At 37.8% G+C, this 19,901-nt stretch overlaps 2 protein-coding genes across 2 annotated transcripts; both read right to left on the bottom strand.

Annotated features, from left to right (window-relative positions):
• Positions 1-1,202: 1,202 nt before the first annotated feature.
• LOC115422620 (sentrin-specific protease 1) lies at positions 1,203-10,795 on the bottom strand. Its single transcript, XM_075353486.1, is given in 25 exon segments — positions 1,203-2,257; positions 2,342-2,437; positions 4,019-4,103; positions 4,220-4,299; positions 4,397-4,600; positions 4,768-4,899; positions 6,047-6,187; positions 6,269-6,353; positions 7,692-7,730; positions 7,960-8,023; positions 8,147-8,427; positions 8,652-8,685; positions 8,688-8,772; positions 8,855-8,996; positions 9,104-9,222; positions 9,224-9,268; positions 9,271-9,302; positions 9,404-9,462; positions 9,464-9,477; positions 9,563-9,610; positions 9,612-9,665; positions 9,667-9,701; positions 9,704-9,745; positions 9,862-9,920; positions 10,179-10,795. Coding segments are annotated over 25 exon segments (2,172 nt in total). The 5' UTR covers positions 10,313-10,795; the 3' UTR covers positions 1,203-2,194.
• A 631-nt stretch (positions 10,796-11,426) lies between these two features.
• Positions 11,427-19,884, bottom strand: LOC115422464 (protein lifeguard 2-like). Its single transcript, XM_030138818.1, is given in 15 exon segments — positions 11,427-12,770; positions 12,773-12,797; positions 12,897-12,950; positions 13,905-13,973; positions 13,975-14,001; positions 14,110-14,197; positions 15,044-15,071; positions 15,074-15,080; positions 15,321-15,360; positions 15,453-15,503; positions 15,606-15,659; positions 15,769-15,808; positions 15,811-15,832; positions 18,072-18,122; positions 19,567-19,884. Coding segments are annotated over 15 exon segments (723 nt in total). The 5' UTR covers positions 19,582-19,884; the 3' UTR covers positions 11,427-12,618.
• Positions 19,885-19,901: the final 17 nt, after the last annotated feature.

Here is a 19,901-nt window from a genome sequence, read left to right as displayed (position 1 = left end):
TCAACTGTGGAACGGACAGGACTGAAAAAACAGCATCCAATCATTTTAACCGGCCCATCAAAATGATTGAATGATGATAATTCTATCAAACTCAACTGCCATTTGTCCCCCCCCCCCCTCTGCGAATACAAACTGGTACTCTGGAGGTGTGGCTTTTGGGGGGGGGGGGGGGGGAGTAGTCTGAAGAAAGGGGTTTGGACTTTTGAATTGTGTATTTTCCAGATGTAGCTTGCTCAAACTGTTTTCCCAGGATCTCCTACCCTACCTTTAATTGTTAGTAAAATGGCTGCATTAAAAGGGACATTTTTCAAACCAAATGTAGGTGTTAATATGACTGTCAGCAAATGTAGGAATGCTAAAGATTTAAAGAATATGGTCGTATTGCTTGATGTGTTAAAGGCAGGTGTTGCCCATATGTCTCTCCGACTTCTGTCATGGGTTTGTGTTTCATGTTATCTGTCCTTCTAGTTCCATCCACCTGCAGCTTCTATGTTCTGTGTAAATTTGCTGTTTAATGTCTGGTCTCGTTGAACTTGTTGAAGATGGGTTTCCTGAACTCTTTCATTTCCAGGTGAAAATAAACCTTCACAGATTGCCTTAGATTTCACTGGAAGAAGCTAAGTGCTACTTGGAACCGGTAGGCTGGATCTCTGACTGGAATTGTGTTTTCTCATGCTCTGTTCATGTTTAACATATTTTTGTTAATGATCAAACTCTGAAAATTGATCTATGAAGCAAAGATATATGTACGACATTTGTGTTCCACTGTCATTCCATTGTTTCTGAACCAAAATACTGAAGAAAAAGTCCTGCAGTGAGTCACTGAGTGATGCTTATTGAGTCTAATGAAATATTGCTGCTAAGTATTTAGAAATCTTTCAGCTGAAGGTCATTTTATGAATTAAGTTACATTCACAGTCACTTTGAACAATGTTGACAGTCTTCTGGTTGAGCTTCTAAAAACCTCTCCACTCCTCAGTAGATGTTGGTCTGTCTGTGCCATGTTGCAGTTTGTTTTTTTGTCTCCATAGAAAAAAAACCCTACAGTTATTAGACGTTTAACTTGGTTTGAATTGAACTTGCCATTTTTTTTTTTTATTAAAAAAAAAAAAAAAAAGACAAAAAAAACTTTACTGTGGTGGAATGTGCTTTTTGGGTGGGGGGCACTTGGATAATACTCCACAAATAAGGCAACACACAAGTCCAGGTTGTCTCATGTTTATCAAATGTGGCAGTTTATATGTATTTATATATCTCAAACCTGACTGATTTTGAGGTAATACACAAAGAACAGTCACAACACATAAGAATTTATTCTAAAACAGACTTGGATCTAGATAAAAAATAGGAAATACATAAAAAAAAGTATATTACACTGTTCACGAGGTTGTATATGTTTTAAATATGTACAAAATTCAAAATATGAATACGCTCAAAAGTTGCTGCTGAACCAAAAGACTCAATTACATAAAATAGACTTTGAAACGTAATTTACAATCTTTATCAAGAATCATGGAGTACAAAGGAAATAGTAGAACTTTACAGATTTTAAGACCAGTTTCTTATTGGTCAATGGCAAAGTGAGAAATTATTCCATTTCTTTACAAATCAAACTCTGAGCAATGTCCCATGTGAAGACTTTTGTGCATTTTAATCAAAATAAGAAATACAAAAATAATCCTGTTCTGTGTAATGGTCAGATTGCAGAGAAGTAATCAGACTACATTTCATGCCCGAACAGCAAGGAAACAAATTTTCAAACTGTACGACATACAGTACGTTGTGTGGGCATTTAGATCTTTATTGTACAATGTTCTCTGCATAAGACTAAACATGTAAACTTTATGTCCTCATCAAACTGAACACGGCAGCTCAGAGAATGGTTTGTACAACAGGACAGGTGGGATTTCAGAAGCAGTTACGGCTGGGCAATAAAAACACACAGTGTTTCAGCTGCTATAACCACTCTTTATGGGTGCACCAAAAACAAAGACAAACTGGAGTACAGAACAGAGGCAGTGCTCGATGCTCCAGCACCGAGATCAGCTGAGATGGTCCACGGAGGACACTGAGGGTCAGAGCTGGTTCCTGATCCAATGAGCTGGTGTGTTTAAGTCTTTCTTGAACAAGTCTACAGAGGCTGCTGCTGAACACAGTTCTACTGTCATGACTCGTATTTGTAAATATACAAATATCATAACAGTTTGTGGTTCACAATTTCCCAGACCATTCTTCTCCTGAAGTAGGGCATGTGTTTCTGTAAAGAAAAGTCTGGTTAGATATTTTAGGGGTTAAAATGAAGATCATTAAACAGACTGAGTACTCAAAGCACTGTGCTTACCTGTGTAAATGTGATTGGCTTGTCTTTGGTAATGTAATCTGCATATTTGCATGTGAACATTCCACAGTCGCTACCGTTCATCTGCTGTGGGATTTCCTGAATGCAGAAGAGGAATATAAATGTTATAGAACATTTAAAGTTACATTTATCATTTAAAGCAGTATCATGACCATTTCATCTGTTATTTTATCAATGAAAAAAGGGATATTTTATTAACCTTTACTATTATTAGTTTTACAATTATTACTAGTATCACAATTATATTAATTAGCATTACATTATTTCATTTATTTTGCAATGATTACAATTAATATTATGAGTACTACTTATTGTTAGATTGATCTTAGAAATTAATCACTGAATGATTTAAGTGATCACTTGTATTAAACAAAGAATTGGTTAACCAGACCTCAAGGAGCAAATGTGTATGTACAAATGGAAACTAATCAAAAACATACAAATTTTATAGAAAAAAATAAATGAAAGACTATCCAAAGCAGCACTGGTATCAGTTCTGTGTTGCACCTGAGTCAGGACATTCTTTAAAGATGTAAGAACCATCTAAAAGATTTACAACTTGAAACCTGCTGATGATGGACACCCAGTCCTGGCCACTTAAAGTAGCATCTACAGTGAATATAAAATGTCTACACACTGATGTTAAAATGATAGCCTTTGGTGAGGTAAGACATGACACAAAGTACTTATGCAAGAAGACGAGAAACCTTTAAAAACATAAGTTTGTAAAGGTGTGTATTATACACACCCATCAGATAAAATAGTACGAGGAAATTATATTATTGTGAAAGACCACGGCTAAACATTTTGGCTATAATTAGACTAAAGCAGGTGCATCTAGTGATAGCACATCACAAGCATGGTGAAAACAGCAGCATGCTTGGGGGCTGGTTTTCTTCAGCCAAAAACAGGGCTTTAATTAAGGTGAGAGAATCCTGAAAAGCTTCTGCAAAACTGTCAGTTGTTCGCTAAGAAGCTGAGGGAGAATTTTACCTTTCAGCATTACAACACCACACACGCATCAACAAGAGCCATACGATAAAGGCATTCTGTCTCATGTTAGCCTGGTTTCATTGACTTAGGCCACTGACAGTGGAAGAGTCAAACAGTTTCAGAAATGTCTCTGACAACATATAAAGAAAACACTATGACAGCTGGAAAAATAATGATAGCAAACTTCAACTACAACCCACAGGTGATTAACTGTTAAATAGTAAGTAATGTGTAACAAATTTAGAGGAAAAATACTTAACGGTTTTCCAGCTCTGCACTGGAAACAAATGACAGATGTGCTGACGATTACATTCTCCTACATCATATACATTGGATGGACAAATTCAATAACGTAATGGCTTCAACGAGAGACAATCAATGCTCTGAATTGACCAAAGCCTAGACTTGAATCCACTTGTAAATCTGTGGATCTGTGGAGTGACCTGACAAGGGCTGTGTCAGAGATTCACACACATTTTGACTGCTGAAGAACATTTTAGTAGGGAAAAGCTAAAATAACTCACCTAATTGGATTGGCCATTTTCTACAGGGGGTGCAGACATTTTTATTTCCACTGCAGTACAGTAGGATATGATGTTCACAGTGTGATGCACAGTAGAACATAAACCATTTGATGGCCCTGGTCTTCATGTGTGCATGACTTACATGGCGTTTTTTGCTATGCAGGTTCCAGCCTGAGGTATCCATTTCTTTTCCCTTCTTGTCCATACTTTCCTGCTGCAGGTATTCACTAAAGGAAAATACAATTAAATGACAGATAAAGTTCAATTAATAAAATTGATTTTACTAGTATTGCTTAAAAATAAATATCCCAGTTGAATAAACATTTTTGACACTTCAACTTACAACAGTATTCTGCAGGCGTCATTGTTGTTTCCTCCCATAGAATCAAAATACATAATTTCTTTTTTTCTGAAATCCACCACCTGAAAGACAGATAATCACACATTACAGAAATGCAATATAAGAATAATCTCTTGAGTGTTCATTCCTGTTTGATGCTTTTTGGCCATGAGGACTTACAGAGAGGCACCAGTGCACCCCCAAGTGGACAGGTATCAGAAGGATGTCTTTAGAAAAGATGTCTGTCTTTTTGGTCCAGCGGCGGACAGCAGAATAGCCACTGCTGCGCAGCTTGGGGTAGAAAAAGGTGTTGAATGTATTGACTGATGGCAGGCTGGGGTCTTTGCTGCGTTCAACCAGGAGGTTCATGTAAAAGTTTATCACCTGAGAGAATGACAGTGTTTCAGCGACCTGAATATTTATTACAATTGAATGCAATCAAACATTAGAAGAGTATATTTGCATGGACAAGACAATCATGACAGTGCGCTTTAAAATCATTACCATAAAGACTTGTGCCTGTTTTATAGCCCAGCACTCTGAGTACTAACCTCATCATTAAGCCAGTTGAGGTTGCTGAGGGTCTGCAGGTCCTTACGCGTTAGGCTAAGACCAAAACCTTCACTTAATATTTCATGAGGACTACCACCTCTCAGCACCTTATTCACCTCTGCTTCCATTTCCTTTAAAAATAGAAGAAAAACACAACATGAATATGAAATCCAAGAATCAAAGCTTCAAAAATCTTTGAACACCCGCAGAACATACACTAACTATAAAGTCTATCTGGAGAAATTATCATTTTGAACGATTAACTCTTTAAGTGCCAGACAGTTAAGGGGATAATAAGCCTTAAAAGTGCCACAGAATTTGGCCGTTTTTCAGTATTTCGCGTCGTTTTTATAATATTTGAAGAATCCTGCAGGAAACCGCTCTGTAACATCCGACCGATTGCTGATTAGATCCAAAACGCACCGGACGCAGCCGATTCATTATTGATCGTAATTTGCATAATTTATAATAATAATAATAATAATCTTTATTTATATAGCACTTTTCATACATTAAAAACTGTAGCACAAAGTGCTTTACATATCAGTTCAAAAATCAGTACCGCCCCCCCATCCACACCCACCCACTCACCTGCACACACACACATATACATGCAAACCCACAAGCTCACACATACTTAAGAAGACTGACTAAGCACGGGTAGACCAGAACAAAAATGTACAAGTAAAACATCAATTTAGGAGGCGCTGTCTCAGGGAGCCATCCGCACCAGAAGGCAGCCGCCGACCCCGGCGACCAGGCACCAGCAACACAGCCCCGCATCCCAACTAGTGGGAGAGGGCCAACTGGGACCCCCACCCACCAGAAAGGAGCAGACCTCAGTGAGAGAAGGCGCCACAGCCCCCGGAGTCCACAGCCGCCCCCCGGCATGGAGGGCTCCCTCTGATGAAACACCGGAGAATAAGAAACATTAAAAAGATAAAAAAAAAAAATTATTCGGTCGCGTGACCTCAAATTCCCGTCTGCTTGGTCTCAAAAGGGGGACACAGAAAGAACGTCATCGAAATGTGAGAAAGAAATGGGGGTGGATGGTTTGTTTGTACACAAATATGGCGTGTTCTCCAAAGCCGATCTGATCGGCCCGTGGCACTTTACAGGTTGTTTTCGTAAAGCCGATTTAATCGGCCCATGGCACTGAAAGTGTTAAGAAAATATTTCCTATTAACGAGCTTAGAGCACTCAGTTAGCTCTAATGACAAACTGATAATCCTTCAACACTAAAGCACAACATTAGACACATAAACAGGATAAACATACATCTGTGAGTTCAGGGAATTCTGGTTTCTCTTCCAATGGTTTTGGCTCTTCTATGACTAAAGTCAAAGGAACCTCCTTCTCCAGAGGAACTCGAACATGGACCTCTACATCTGGGCTGCGCTGACCCTCATCAGACAGACGCTGAAAATAACCAAAGGAAACAGGTTGGTACAATAGCCAAAGTTATGACATGTTATTACACAGACTGACAAAATGGCTTACTTGTTGCAGTAGCTGTGCAGCTAAGGCTTCTTGCTCTTCAATCTGTCTCCGTCTTTCTCTTGCTCTTGAATCATACATGCTGGTTCTATAGTAACGAAAATTTGTTATTTATGTTATTGCAGTTCTTATTACAAAATCTCAGTGAATACTGGATTAAATGTATAACTAAATGTGTTGTTGCTAGGGATGTAACGATTACCGGTATAATGATAAATTGCGGTAAAATTTCCGAGGGTTAGTATTACCGTTTAAATTCTAATTATGACAACCGTGTTTGATTACCACACTTTGAAAATCACAGTGATACTGTTTCCTGGAGAAGCAGCGGCACTCCAGGCGTGCATGTGCAGTTTGTAATGTTTGGCCTCTGAAAACATGGCTGAGGGCACCTGCATGGACAGAGCTCCAGAGTTTGGGGAAAATGGGCTCTCGCAAGGACCCGGGTCCGTCCGAGCGAGCGGACGGTCTCGGTCTGCATGGGCGCACGGACCCAGTCCGTACGAGCGCGGACCTGGTCCGTCGGAGCAAGCAAGGGCACGGACCCGGTTCGTTCGAGCGCGCACACATGGACCGGGTCCCCGCTACTGTTAACCCCCTCCCCGGCCCCACTACTTCAGATCCTCACCCAGCAGAGGAACTGTCTCAAGATAGATACTGAGAACAAACTCATGCCAGTTCAAATGAGCCCAAATGAGTGAACTTCAACTGTACAAGACACATGGTGTGTGTAAAAACCAAAGGACAGGAGGCTTTATGAACTGAAGGACATTCAACAGTAAATCCAGAGACTGACCTCCAGAGGAACTGGACCATATGCCACTATTGAGGTTGGAGTGAACCACTGACCAGTCTGGATCAGATCACCCTAACATGTTTTAAAATCCTCATTCTTTCAGAATATTTACATTTGTTCATTAAACAGTTCAGGAAATGTGATTGTTTCACTTTCTGTTTGTGTGTATAATGGTGTATATACGTGACACTGTGAAGGATTTGATCTGGAAAATGGTCAAACAAGTTCCTCTATGACCTGTCCTACTACTTTTTTTTCCCACTCAAAAAACCACTCAGGAATCGATAGGAGAATTGAAAGCAGAATGGACAATGGCATTGATATTGATAAAATCCTATTAATTCCCACCCCTAGTGCAGTTATCTCTTATGGCCATAAGGTGCTATCTTTAATGCTCATTTGTATGATGTTTACATGTTAATATTTAATGTTTCTGCAACAGAAAGTACATTGTGTGTTATTTATTTGTTTTTTTAAAATACAACTTTGTTACATTATTTCAGTGTGTGTATAAGTAGTTTTGAACAGTTTGAGCACATTTCAACAATAGCGCGATAATGATAGTTTTGGTCACAATAACCGTGATATGAAATTTTCATATCGTTACATCCCTAGTTGTTGCAGACTTACAATTCTTTGATCCATAACTCAGCTTGGAAGCATGGCACTCTGAGGAGGCAGAAATATGTTAGTGTTTGACAGCAAAAGTTACACTTGGGTTGACTGTTCATCTTGCTGATTATTGTTGATGTAGCTAAACAATCTCTAGAACTGCATACATCACGTTCACCCACAAGACACTCTGCATTACAATTATGAGTAATTTAATGGAGCTGGATATAAACAAAGTAAAAGCAATGCAAGGATCATAAAATAAAATAAATAAAATACCACTTACCTTGAGTTGTCTTGTTTTTTACCCTTTTGTTCATTAACAATAATTACAGAGTCGCCATCATGAGCTGCACAAGGAGGCAAGGAAGTCAAAAACCAAGAACAATTGACAACATGTAATAAATTAAATACACTATCAGACAATTCTTAGATTCCCTGCAAGTGTAAACACAAATGAGTGATAATCCTACCTGACGACTGTGTGTCCTGAGAAGAGGTATCCTGTAGAGCAGCTGGGGAGAGAGCTGATGGGAGGGCTGCCCCTTTGCTAGAGCTGAGGTCCATGTCCAGAGACCATGTCTGGTTTCCTGTCTTGCTGGATGCCCCCACTGGACTAGGGAGGTTACTGGAGCTCTGGCTTGACACTCCTCTGGGGCTTGGAGGACTGCTGGGTCCCTCTGAAGTTCCACCGACTGACCCAACAGGGGATGAAACTGTAGCAATTCTGCGGCTTGTGGTCAGAAAACTGGTGCTGATGAGAAAGATTCAGGTAATTAAAAAAAAAAAAAAAAGATAGACCAGGCACTACAAATCCATGCAACACAGATTGCAACAGGAAGCCTCATCAGTGTGGCAGCAAATATTGTTAGCAATCCCCAAATTTAAAATACATACACATTTTACAGACACATTTTATTCAATTACTAGCTGTAACGCGTTACTGTAAAGTCAACAAAATTATACATGGATACATACAACTCTCTGTGTGATCTCACAATGCCCGTGTGGAGCTGCCATTGTGAGGGAAAGTTGACTGACCACCTGAGACCATGGTCAGAAGCTGCCTGTAGATCTCCTTCTCCTCTTCACGAACAGACTGTGCAAACACAAGCAAGGAGCATTAAGCCATCAGAGAAGCACCACAACAAATCACAATGTGTCTTATTCTAATATCTGACCTCCTGTGCTGTGCAGAGAGACCGGGGTCTGTGTAAGCGTGCAGATAAGCTGCTGTGTGTTGGGCTCTGCACCACTTTGATGGGAAAAGTCTTCTCATACATGCTGGTGCAGGAGCTACTTGTGGTCACTCCACTAACTGAGCTGCAAAGACAGAAACATTTTCAAACATCAGTTTCGGACAAATATATTCATTAATTAAAACAACTTAAGCCCAATATATAAACTCAGGTTTCCTTTTTCAAGAGTACCTTAATGTTCCGTTTGGGTCGGAGGTTTAGGGTCTGCCAAGCCGTGGAGTAGGGTTGTAGGTTTTGGAGTACTGGATAGTGGTAAGTTCAGGGAGTGCCCATTTGGTTTTTGGCACTTCACCGGTGTGTAGGGCTCATGCACACTTGTCGCCTACCAAACTTTGGATCCCATAAAGGATTTTTTCATTTCGGTGAGATTCTATGGATGAAGACATAAAAGCACTACAGAAACAGTTACAGCCTTCACATTAAGCAAACATTCCCTTGATACAAAGCAGAGCTTCTAAATGCTTCTGTTACCCGATTTGGATGTTTTCCACTCCAAAGTTGTTGAGGGAGCAGCAAAAGTCTGTCCGAGAATTCCGTTCCATAACCTTTAACCACACATACATTTATTGCCATTTTTTAAGGGTAACATCTTTGACAAAATTACTCAAGTACAATAAATTCACTACAAACCGGTCTCCCTGCCCAGACTGCAGCTGATGTTGAAGGCTGGGATTCATCTAGGTGGAGGACCAGGGGAGGCAGGCAATATATTTTTCAAAGTAGGACTCACATTGTTCCCTCATCCATGTAGCCACGCTAGACCCATGAGTCTTACTCCTTCAGCTGCAGTTTTAACAGTGTCGATCAGATCTCCTGCAAAATTAGTAACAATTATGATACAGACAAGGCTGTTAGTTGTCAATTCAGTATTTAATTATATGCGCACATTCACTGGCAAAATATTAAGTAAAGGGTGATTCTACAATTACCCATTCGAGATTTCTTTATCAGCTGGCCGTCTTGGTCCAGGTTATGTCCGTCTTCCAAGCTTTAAGAAAAAGCGGACAAGAGGTCTACAGTCATTATCGAACACCACGAATTAAAACAAACTGAAAAAAATAACCAACAATCACATCAGCGGACAAAGCAATTAGTGAACGACAATGCAACAGAAACGGTGATTTAACTGCCTGGTTGAAGGAAATGCAAGTAAAAGTCGATTTTGATATTGATCAGTAAGCTCCGTGTCTTTCTAAACGCACTGGATGTTAACAACTCAGTGGGATAATAGTATTAAAGCTCATACCATTCTATTGGTCTTTTCCTTCTCCTTTGACCATCTCCCGGTAGCTGGGGTGCATCCGAGGGCTCCGCTGCTGGCACACCATTGCGAAAACTGGCAAAGCTTGTTTCTATCCATTCGTAGATTTTATTCAACATGACTCAAAAGTTTTAGAATTAACGCCGCTAGTTTAAAGATTAATGCTGTAACTGCTTTCAGTTTGCCTGCCAATAGAGCAAAACAAAATTACGCTTAATTTGCGTCATTCGACCTGAGGGGAAGGTCGCTGGAGCTGTTTCAAAGGCTAACAGTCTCCATAAATAACATGTTATTTACCACGCAATGAGCTAACAGTTAGCTAGATAGCTAAGAATTAGCTAGTGGTCTAGCTAGCACGCCGTGCTAACTAGTTACCTTGCTAGCGAACGCCGTTAGCCCACAGCTAATTTATGAAAGTATGTTTAAATCCCAATTAGGAATGCATTAAGTCGCAACAAAACCGTTCAGGAAAAAACCGCCAAGTCACACTCTAACTGATTTTAGGTCCTTAACGTGACTTTAAAATCGCATAAAACCTCGGTGAAGAATAATATCTGCCCGCTTCTTCCTCATTCAAAACCACAACATGGCTGAACTCGAGGTCTTACTATCGTGCATTGTGATTGGATAAGGAGATATTTGTAAATGTAAATGTTCTGTACATTTATTGGTCGGATTCTGATCGAGGCTCATGACGTCCAGCCGCCGGCACTGACTTCTGGGCAGTTTTTAGATTCGCATGTTGTTAGAACTATAAACAAAGATTCTCCTCCCGGAAGAGTTCTTACGCCTCATAAAAAAATGTTGCATTAAGAACCAACATATGTTAGTGTGCACAATATCTGCATTATAAAAATGTTAATTTGTATTGTTAACACAGGATACTAAATCAAGATCGGGTCCAAAATATTTATGTCACAAAAACTGCTTGTACAAGTCTTTAATGTTTAGACAAGAAAAAAAATGCCCTTTAAGGACTTGACTGAAAATAGTGTTTGACCATGCAGATGTTATTCTGCTCAGATAAGATCAAATATCAGACAAAGGGAAAAATAACTAAGTAGGAGTTTGAACTTTTTCTGGCTATATTGTGTCCATCAAAATGTACTGGCTTGTAGCAAACTCTAGCTCTAGTGATTAAATAGGTGAATGTGTATGAAGCCTTCACTTTTCCTAAAGCAAAGTTTACAATGTAGTGGGTTTTCAGAATATTAAAAACAGCGTAAACTTCAGTGCACTCATACAAATTCATCCTTTATTAAATAAGTAGGTTACAGTAACACCAATATCGTATTATGCAGGGTGCTTTTAAAACCATAAAGTGCATAAATATAGGGCAAATTAATATAATAAAGTAAACAAGGCCACTTCATAAGATGTAACCACTTTATATTACACTCTTTGTTAAATGTATCACTCTGTCATAGAAAAATAAACTTTAAATGTCATGAAACATTGTATAGCTTTCAAATCCCTCCCAGCACGCTTTATCAAAAGTCACAGGAAATCCATGCAAGTATGGCACTGTACAGTTATTATTAAATACCATAATCACCACTTAAGTAAACTAAAATGGTTTAAATCATACATTGCATTACCGTATCACACACAACATTTCAGATATCTTCCAAACAGACACCACGTTTGGTGAAATGGTATAATACCCAGAACACAAAACATTGAGCGCAATGAAAAGTTGCTTTATAGCTAAATGGATCAGAAACCTAAGTATGTTAATGAATGTGAATACAAACACTTACAAATGCAAACATATCCACTCTGAAAATAATCTTTTTTGTGTCCTGAAAGCCAAATACATGTTGCTGTATTGCTGATCTACATTTGTTTGTTTTGCTTTCCAATGCATAGAGCAGTATTAATTGTGGATATGATGTTGACAGTGGAAATCTAAGAAAGTTTCTACAGCTAATATTTCATTTGTGCTTTCAGTCACTGAATCAACACCCACAGCAACATCCTTGGATGTGATGAAAGTGATTGCCTTGTTAGGGCTTTGATAGAATCAGGCAGATAGCTGCACATCTTAAGGAGCACTGACATCTAATTGCTGGGACGGGGTTTGTGATACCTATGCAGGCATGGATATAAGTATCCTTACAGTTTCAGATGTACACAGTGTGTGTTATGTTAAATGGTCAACAATCACAAATACTGAATGTTTCTGGCTCATAAAGCTCATATAACCTCATTTGTTACAGGTCCGTACATGCTAGAGTAAGGAGCAAGATTATGAGACATCTTTGATTCAAGTTCTGACATACATCTATGTACATGTATATCTGTAGAAGAGATCAGACATTATCAGGCAAAAAAAAAGATTTGCTATTGAAATCAAAGTCACTACAATCACCAAAATGTTAAAGACTTGTGTTCACCTGAATTCAGTGTGCATACAGGTGCTTCTTTATTTGTTAAACAGAAACATCATGTGGTACTTCATCTCTTTTGTACCAAAAAATCTGAGGAAGAATGAGAAGATGTAGATAACGTCCAGGTAGATGTTGAGAGTGGCGAAGACATACTCCTCTGGACTCATGGTGTAACGCTTGTTCCCATGAGCAGCTGGGTGTCAAACACCAAAAACTACAAGAGAAATTAAGAATTGCCAGTAAGTTTTTGTTTCTCTTTTTTTCCTTTATCTTTAATCCCAACATGAATTGTCTAACAAAATCTGGAACTTACCATGGTAAAAAGTATGGCTCCCAAGGTGCAATAGGTGGCATCCAACCAAGGTACCTAATTGGAAAAGATATAACTTCATTTCATCATCACCATATGTATCAGACAATCAGAATGCAAAGAGGGATCAGTCATGATAAGAAACAAGTATGGCTGTCTTTATACAGCTTGAGTCTGCATTGTTCATTAGTCATTATTTAATTATATCACATTCTAATACATATAATAGAGTTTATAGCAGAAGAGTCGGAAAATTCTCTGCTTTAACCTTACAATTTTTGATAGATCCAACTAGAAAGGCACCCAGAGAGTGCAGACTTGGGACAACAATCCACACTTCTTTTGTTTTATTTATTTAACTACCAAAAACAAATAAAATTCAGACATATATTTCGGATCAGTTGGTGCAGCTGGTTCCGTTATGTATTTTACCCCGCCTCCCGAGGGGGAGTCAGAGGCAAGGGGTAGGCCCTATTGTTTTTGGTTCGGTTTGTTTATTTGTTTGTTTGTTTCTTTGTATATTAACACTTTAGCAGCAAAACCATTGGTTGAATTCATAACAAATTGGGTTTATAGATTGCCAGTGACCCAGAATACATGTCATTACATTTTGGGAAAAGTAGGTCAAAGTTCACATTTTTTATGAATTAAAAAAAAAAAAAAAATCGTCTCCCATTTACTTATAATGGGTGAAATTTCAAATGTCTACAAAAACATCAATTTTGTTTCAATTAACTTCAAACTTGGAACATATATAGAGGCAATTGATATGCTGGCATCACCACATGACGTCAGCTGGATCTATGCCAAAATAAGCTGCAAAACATGCAAGGGTCTGGGTTTGTTGTGCCTGGCACCACTTGTTTTTTGATGTAACTGTTACTGTCTGACCTCCAGCCTTCTTTTATGGATGGATCTGTTGCAAAATTTGAGTGTTTGTTACTTCCACCAATATTTTTTAATTGAAACAGAGACAAACAGGAGTGACCACAGAACCTGCTTTGGACTCACATATTGGAAGGGAAGGACGATTGCCAGCACTAATCCAGAGATGAACATGACCATGCAGAAGACGAAGAGCCACGCCTTGGTAGGATGTCACGTCAATCTGGATGGAAAAACACATGAAATTACAAGGTTGGTAAGTGAACTGTATGAATAGTTATATAGCTGAACTATATAAAGGACACAGAGCCAAAAGGATGTATTTTCTCACCTTAGTTTGGAAGCTGAAGACTGTGACGAGGAGACAGACTGCTGCTGTGATGCCGAGACACATCACCACTGACTTGGTGTTATAGAAGCTTTAAAAACATGGAGAAAATGGGCTGAAGATACTTCACATCATTCAGAACAAACTGCACAGTAAAATGAAGTTACATATGAGACCATACTGGTAGATTTAGAAGAAAAAATTTTAGTTACTTTATATTAATATTTATCGTGTTTATTCAGTTTAGTTATTGTCAAAATGCATCTTCCTGGTTTTGTTGCAACATTATATTGCATTAACCCATAAGACCCAGTGCTACTTTTGCATCAGTTTCCCAAAAGAATTCTTCTCTCTATTAACCTTTTTAAGTGATTTATCACCATTTCTTATAATATTATCTTCTGTGTTTGGCATTTTTTCAGTCAAAATCAGGTATTTTTCCATTATTTAATTGCTGATCAAGTAAATCTTCATAAAAGCTCAGATTAAACCTGAGGTTTATTATATCAAAAACAGAGAAAAACCAAGATAAAGTTACTTTTTCAGTAAAATATATCATTAACTGAACATAAACCAAGTGTCCATCCACTGTCATTAATCGAACTCCATGAGTTTTACTGGGAATCAATGATTTAGATGACGTGTTTCCACGTTCACTATGGAGCCTCTGAACGTCCAAATGGGTCATATCTGATTGACCATGAAAAGATGACAAACTGCATTTACACCAACTATTTATATGTATTGATAGAATTAGTGGATCAACAGATATTAAACAATTTAGATTAGTAGATGGTTTTGGTTGCCGGTGGCTGTTTAGGTCGTTATAGGTTAATCAACAAATGTGAAGGAGACTTATTGTGTATCAGACCTGTCTACTTGGAATGTCAGGGCTAACATGTGAAGTCCTAAAATGATTAATGACACCAAAATGTACCTGGACAACATCCCTGTCATGTAGGAGAGGAGAGGGTCTGGAAGAAAACAGATATAAAGTTCATGTTAATAGCAAGAATTTGTTCAAACTAGAATTACTTCTATGATAAATCATGAATAAGGCCTTGAACCAAATTGAAATAATTTGGGTGATAACATGCATCAGTAACAACAGAGCATATATGATATATGGTTTGTAACTTGAACTCTTGTCTACTGGTTTGGTTGATGAAAAAATATGAGTCTAATAAGGCATGATACATAATAATGTTGCTTACAAAGATGGCCAACAGGATCAGATTCCATGGAAACTGTCTCCTGTGAGAGGGAAGAAAGTTGGAATTTGATATTTTAAGAAATATCTTTTATCTTGATGTGGTTTATTTGACTTTGTAATTTGTTGAACTTACCTGGGTGCTGAGCAGCAAGATAGAGTCAAGTATGTTACAAAGAACACAGCGCTGTAACACAACAGACGTGATATTAGACAAAAGTGAAGTGAACTCAAAATGTACACGTAGTTGTGTGTAACTGACTTGAGACTGATTAGGCTTGATACTTACTAAGAGGCCCAGTACCACCCTGGATTGGTTTGAATGTAGTCCTTCACCGGATCACTAAAAAAGCAACATATCCAATAAATACACTACCCAGTGGTGTTCATCAGGATTACTTCTTTAATCTTGTTAAACGTAATAAAAGTGTAGTCCTAAAAGCAGCACTCACCAGAATGTGAAAAGAGCAACAATAGCAAGAGTGACCAAAGCTGGATCATCAGGATGGCGTACACCTAAAAGAATGAGAAGTCACGTAATTGAAATGGACTTTTAGCTATTAAATTAACCCTTTCAGGCATAGTGGTCACTCCAGTGGACAGCTGTTCCCCAGCTGTTCTCTTGTATATTCATGGGTTTGGTTGTTTTAGTTCCATATCAGTCAACACAATAGACACTTATGCATCATCTCATACACTGCAATTCATACTATTACTGTAACTTTGCTGTTCTAGATAAACCTGATCTGCACGAACATGTTTGATTTGTAATGAATTGCTAGTTGTTAGTAGACTGTAATTAACAATTTTCTTAAACAAAAAGTTTTTTTTGCATATTATTTCCATGAAGTGAGTATACTAGTATAAGAGTAGTATGTTAAAATGTGAAAAAACATCAGATTAACTGCATTAAAAATGTTTTTATTTCATCGTTTTCACACAGTATATGACTTTCTGATATTGCATTTTCAATACATGCATCTTTGCTTCAGAAATTAAACACATAGTGTCCTGCTGAGTGTGACATGTTTTGTAACTCCATAAAAATAGGTTCATTAAAAAAATTTCAATCTCATTGTTTTTTTCATTGCCTAAAGAGGAATAAAAACACTGAGGAAAAAACATCTTGACTAAGGTTCTCATAATCATGCATCAGGGTTACAAACAGTATAGTAATACATATGTTCTACCTACGGATGAAGACCCGTCCTGATGTTCCGGTAACCAGTTACACTTCTGTGAACATCCCTGCACATTGTAGCAAGAAGCGGCACTGGTGCCTGGAGAAAATATTTACAGGATAATTTTTATGTGAACATGATTTGTGTTTACACAAACTTCTGTCAGTATGGTTGTTAAAGGGGTCATATTTGCTAAACCCACTTTTTTTAGTCTTGGTACATTTATTTGTGGTATTTGGACTGTAACAATTCAAAAAGTTTGAATTTGAACCCGTCCAGGTGCTGCAAAGCTATCTTTAATATTAATTTTGGCAAAATTCAGTGGATTTTTACAACTCGTTTCAATTTCTGCTTAATTTGTTACGTTTTATAACTAGCCTTACCTCAGGACATTTAGAGCACAATGTAAGGTCAAGACTTCTGAAAGAACATTTCTCCGAGTACGACATAATTGTTTGTCAGCAGCAGCGGTTGTAGTCCATACTGAAAATATGTCCAAAACTTTGACCCAGATTACCTAAAATGTTCAGTAGTTGGTGTGTATTAAACGAATACAAGTGGGTGAACGGGACGAGAGCAGCACAGCCAACAACCTGGAAGGGGGCGGGGCGTGAAGTGGCTCATTTACATTTAAAGACCAACACTCAAAATCACCTTTCTGGTGTCATTACGCAAAATAGAGTTGAAGATGGACCTGTGGAGTTTAATTAATGAAGAATTCAGACCCAAGCATAGCATTTACAGTTCATGTAGACCACAGGAAATGTTTTAAAATGCATAATTCCATTTAAACCCATAAAGACCCAGTGCTACTTTTGGTTGCAGTTCCCAGATAATTTTTTTTCTCTCTATTTAACCTTTCTTAAGTGATTTATCACCATTTATTATAACATTATCCTCTATATTTTGCATTTTTCACTGTAAATCAGTATTTTCCTATATTTAATTTTCTATATTGATTTAGATATTCATGAAAAGTCAGAGTTAATTCAAAGTCTATTATATCAAAACTGAAAAAAAAAGTAAGAAAAGTGGTTTTGCAGCAAAGATATAGTAAATTGAATGTAAATCAAGTGTCTCCATCCACTGTCATTGATCCAACTCCATGGGTTTTACCTGGTGAATTAATGTTGTAGAAGATGGAGAGTGTTTCAGAGGCTCACTAAGGAGCCTCTGAACGTCCAAATGGGTCATATCTGATGACCATGTAAAGATGACAAACTGCATTTTACCCCAATATTTACACGTATTGATAGGATTAGTGGATCAACAGATATTAAACATTGTAGATCAGTAGATGGTTTTGGTTAAGGATAGAGATTTGGGTCTTTTGGGTTAAAGAAGCAAATATCACCCATTTAAGAGTTAATCCAAATACCCCCAACCCTTCACTGCCACCTTAAAAGTACAAATACAATACCTTTCTTGCCTTCAAACATACATCACAAAAAGGATTATAAGTGACATTGTATTTCTTTGGTATGAATATCAAACCTTTGTGATAGCATAGTGTTATACTGTGGTTTTAGACATACCAGCCAGTGGCTTCTTCATAGCTGGGAGAGATGGTGCACCAAAACTTGTCCACAGGTGGGGTCATTGTTGGTCTTATTCGCAAGTGAGAGCTGATAAACAGGTATAGTTTGCAGTGTCAGTTTGTTATTCTGAGTGAGAATAATTCAACAATAAAACATGAAAAAAAAAAAAAAAATCTTCCTGTATATTAATGTAAGATTATAATGTCAACTGTGTCTTTTATCACATGTTTAAGGGCCCCCATTAATAAGATGAGTACTGCTTATGGGGTGTCCTATTATAAAATGTATCTTGTAAATGAATTGTTGATCTTAACTGTTTATAATAATTCTGTAATAAATTCAATTGAATTGAATGAGCTTGAAATTTCTAGTCTCAACTTTAATGACTATGGTTCCACATTTATTCGCAAGTGAGAGCTGATAAACAGATACAGTTTGTTATTATGAGTGAGAATAATTCAACAATAAAACATGAAAAAAAAAAATAAAAAAATAAAAATCTTCCTGTATATTAATGAAAGATTATAATGTAAATTGAGTCTTTTATCACATGTTTAAGGCCCCCATTTATAAGACGAGTACTGCTTCTGGGGTGTCCTATTATAAAATGTATCTTGTAAATGAATTGTTGATCTTAACTGTTTATAATAATTCTGTAATAAATTTAATTGAACAGAATGAGCTTGAAATTTCAAGTCTCGGCTTTAATGACTATGGTTCCACATAATGAAAGTCACAGTAAAGCAGTTCAAGATGACTGCCAATTGAAGTATATAGAAATTAGATGAAATGGTGATAGTTTGGAAAAATAAAATATCCCAGCCCTAAAATCACGTTAGTCTGCTTTGGTGTATTAACACTGTCATGATTAAAACTCAACTCTATATATAAAGTGTCAAGAGATAACTTTTTGTTGTGATCTGGCGCTATATAAACAAAATTTGATTGATTGAGTGATTGATTGGTTTTCCCCTGTAAGTCGCTTTGGAAAAAAGCGTCTGCCAAAAGCATAAATGTAAATGTAAATGTAAAACGTGACGAACCTCCATTCATTCTTCCCATTGAGCTAAAGCTACAACCACCATCCAACAACAGCCAAGTCATCACATCACATCTCGTCGTTTGTTAAGTATATTTGATATTTATTCGTTAAACATACACATGACCTGGATATTTAACACAAAACGAAAATTTAGTTGTCATGGTGACGCAATTTGGGACAACAAACGGTGACGCATCACGCACTTGGGAAACAGAGACATATACGCATTAGTAGGCCTGATTTCTAACGGGAGATAATGAGTGTCTTATTTCATAATGTCATACCATATCAAGCTGTTGGATGATGAATTAAGATGAGAATGCACCAATGTTATTTATTTATTTTGTACCACAGAAAATGATGGCGACACGTTGACTGACGTAATACAGATTAAAATGCAAAAAAAAAATAAATTAAAAAAAATAAAAAAATGTAAATACAACATACTTCTGCTTATTTTAAGGATCAGAATACAAAGTAAGCCCATACCTTGCCCTGTGTCATGTTGCTGATAGTCGTCCTGCAGTTGGTGCGTTCAGAGTCTTCGATACTGTGGCGTGGATGTGGATGTGTTTCTTCTCGGAGTTTCTGCAAAGTCTTGCAAATGTCTACCAGCGGTGAGGAAGGACCCCGGGTTGATGCTGCTTTTCTTGCCTGATCAGACTGAACACCCTCTGACGACTACAGTGATGTAATCCAAAAACATCACAGTACACGATTCGTTCCAATACTACCCCCCCCCTCCCTTCACCAACAAAGGATTGTTCTAGCAGCATCCAGGTGAGGCAGTGCACAGAAAAGCCAGGACTGTACCACTGCGTCTA

The sequence above is a fragment of the Sphaeramia orbicularis genome, chromosome 7 (genome assembly GCF_902148855.1).
Source record: "Sphaeramia orbicularis chromosome 7, fSphaOr1.1, whole genome shotgun sequence".
In the NCBI taxonomy this organism is placed as follows: Eukaryota; Metazoa; Chordata; class Actinopteri; order Kurtiformes; family Apogonidae; genus Sphaeramia; species Sphaeramia orbicularis.
This window is presented reverse-complemented; position numbering and strand designations above follow the sequence as displayed.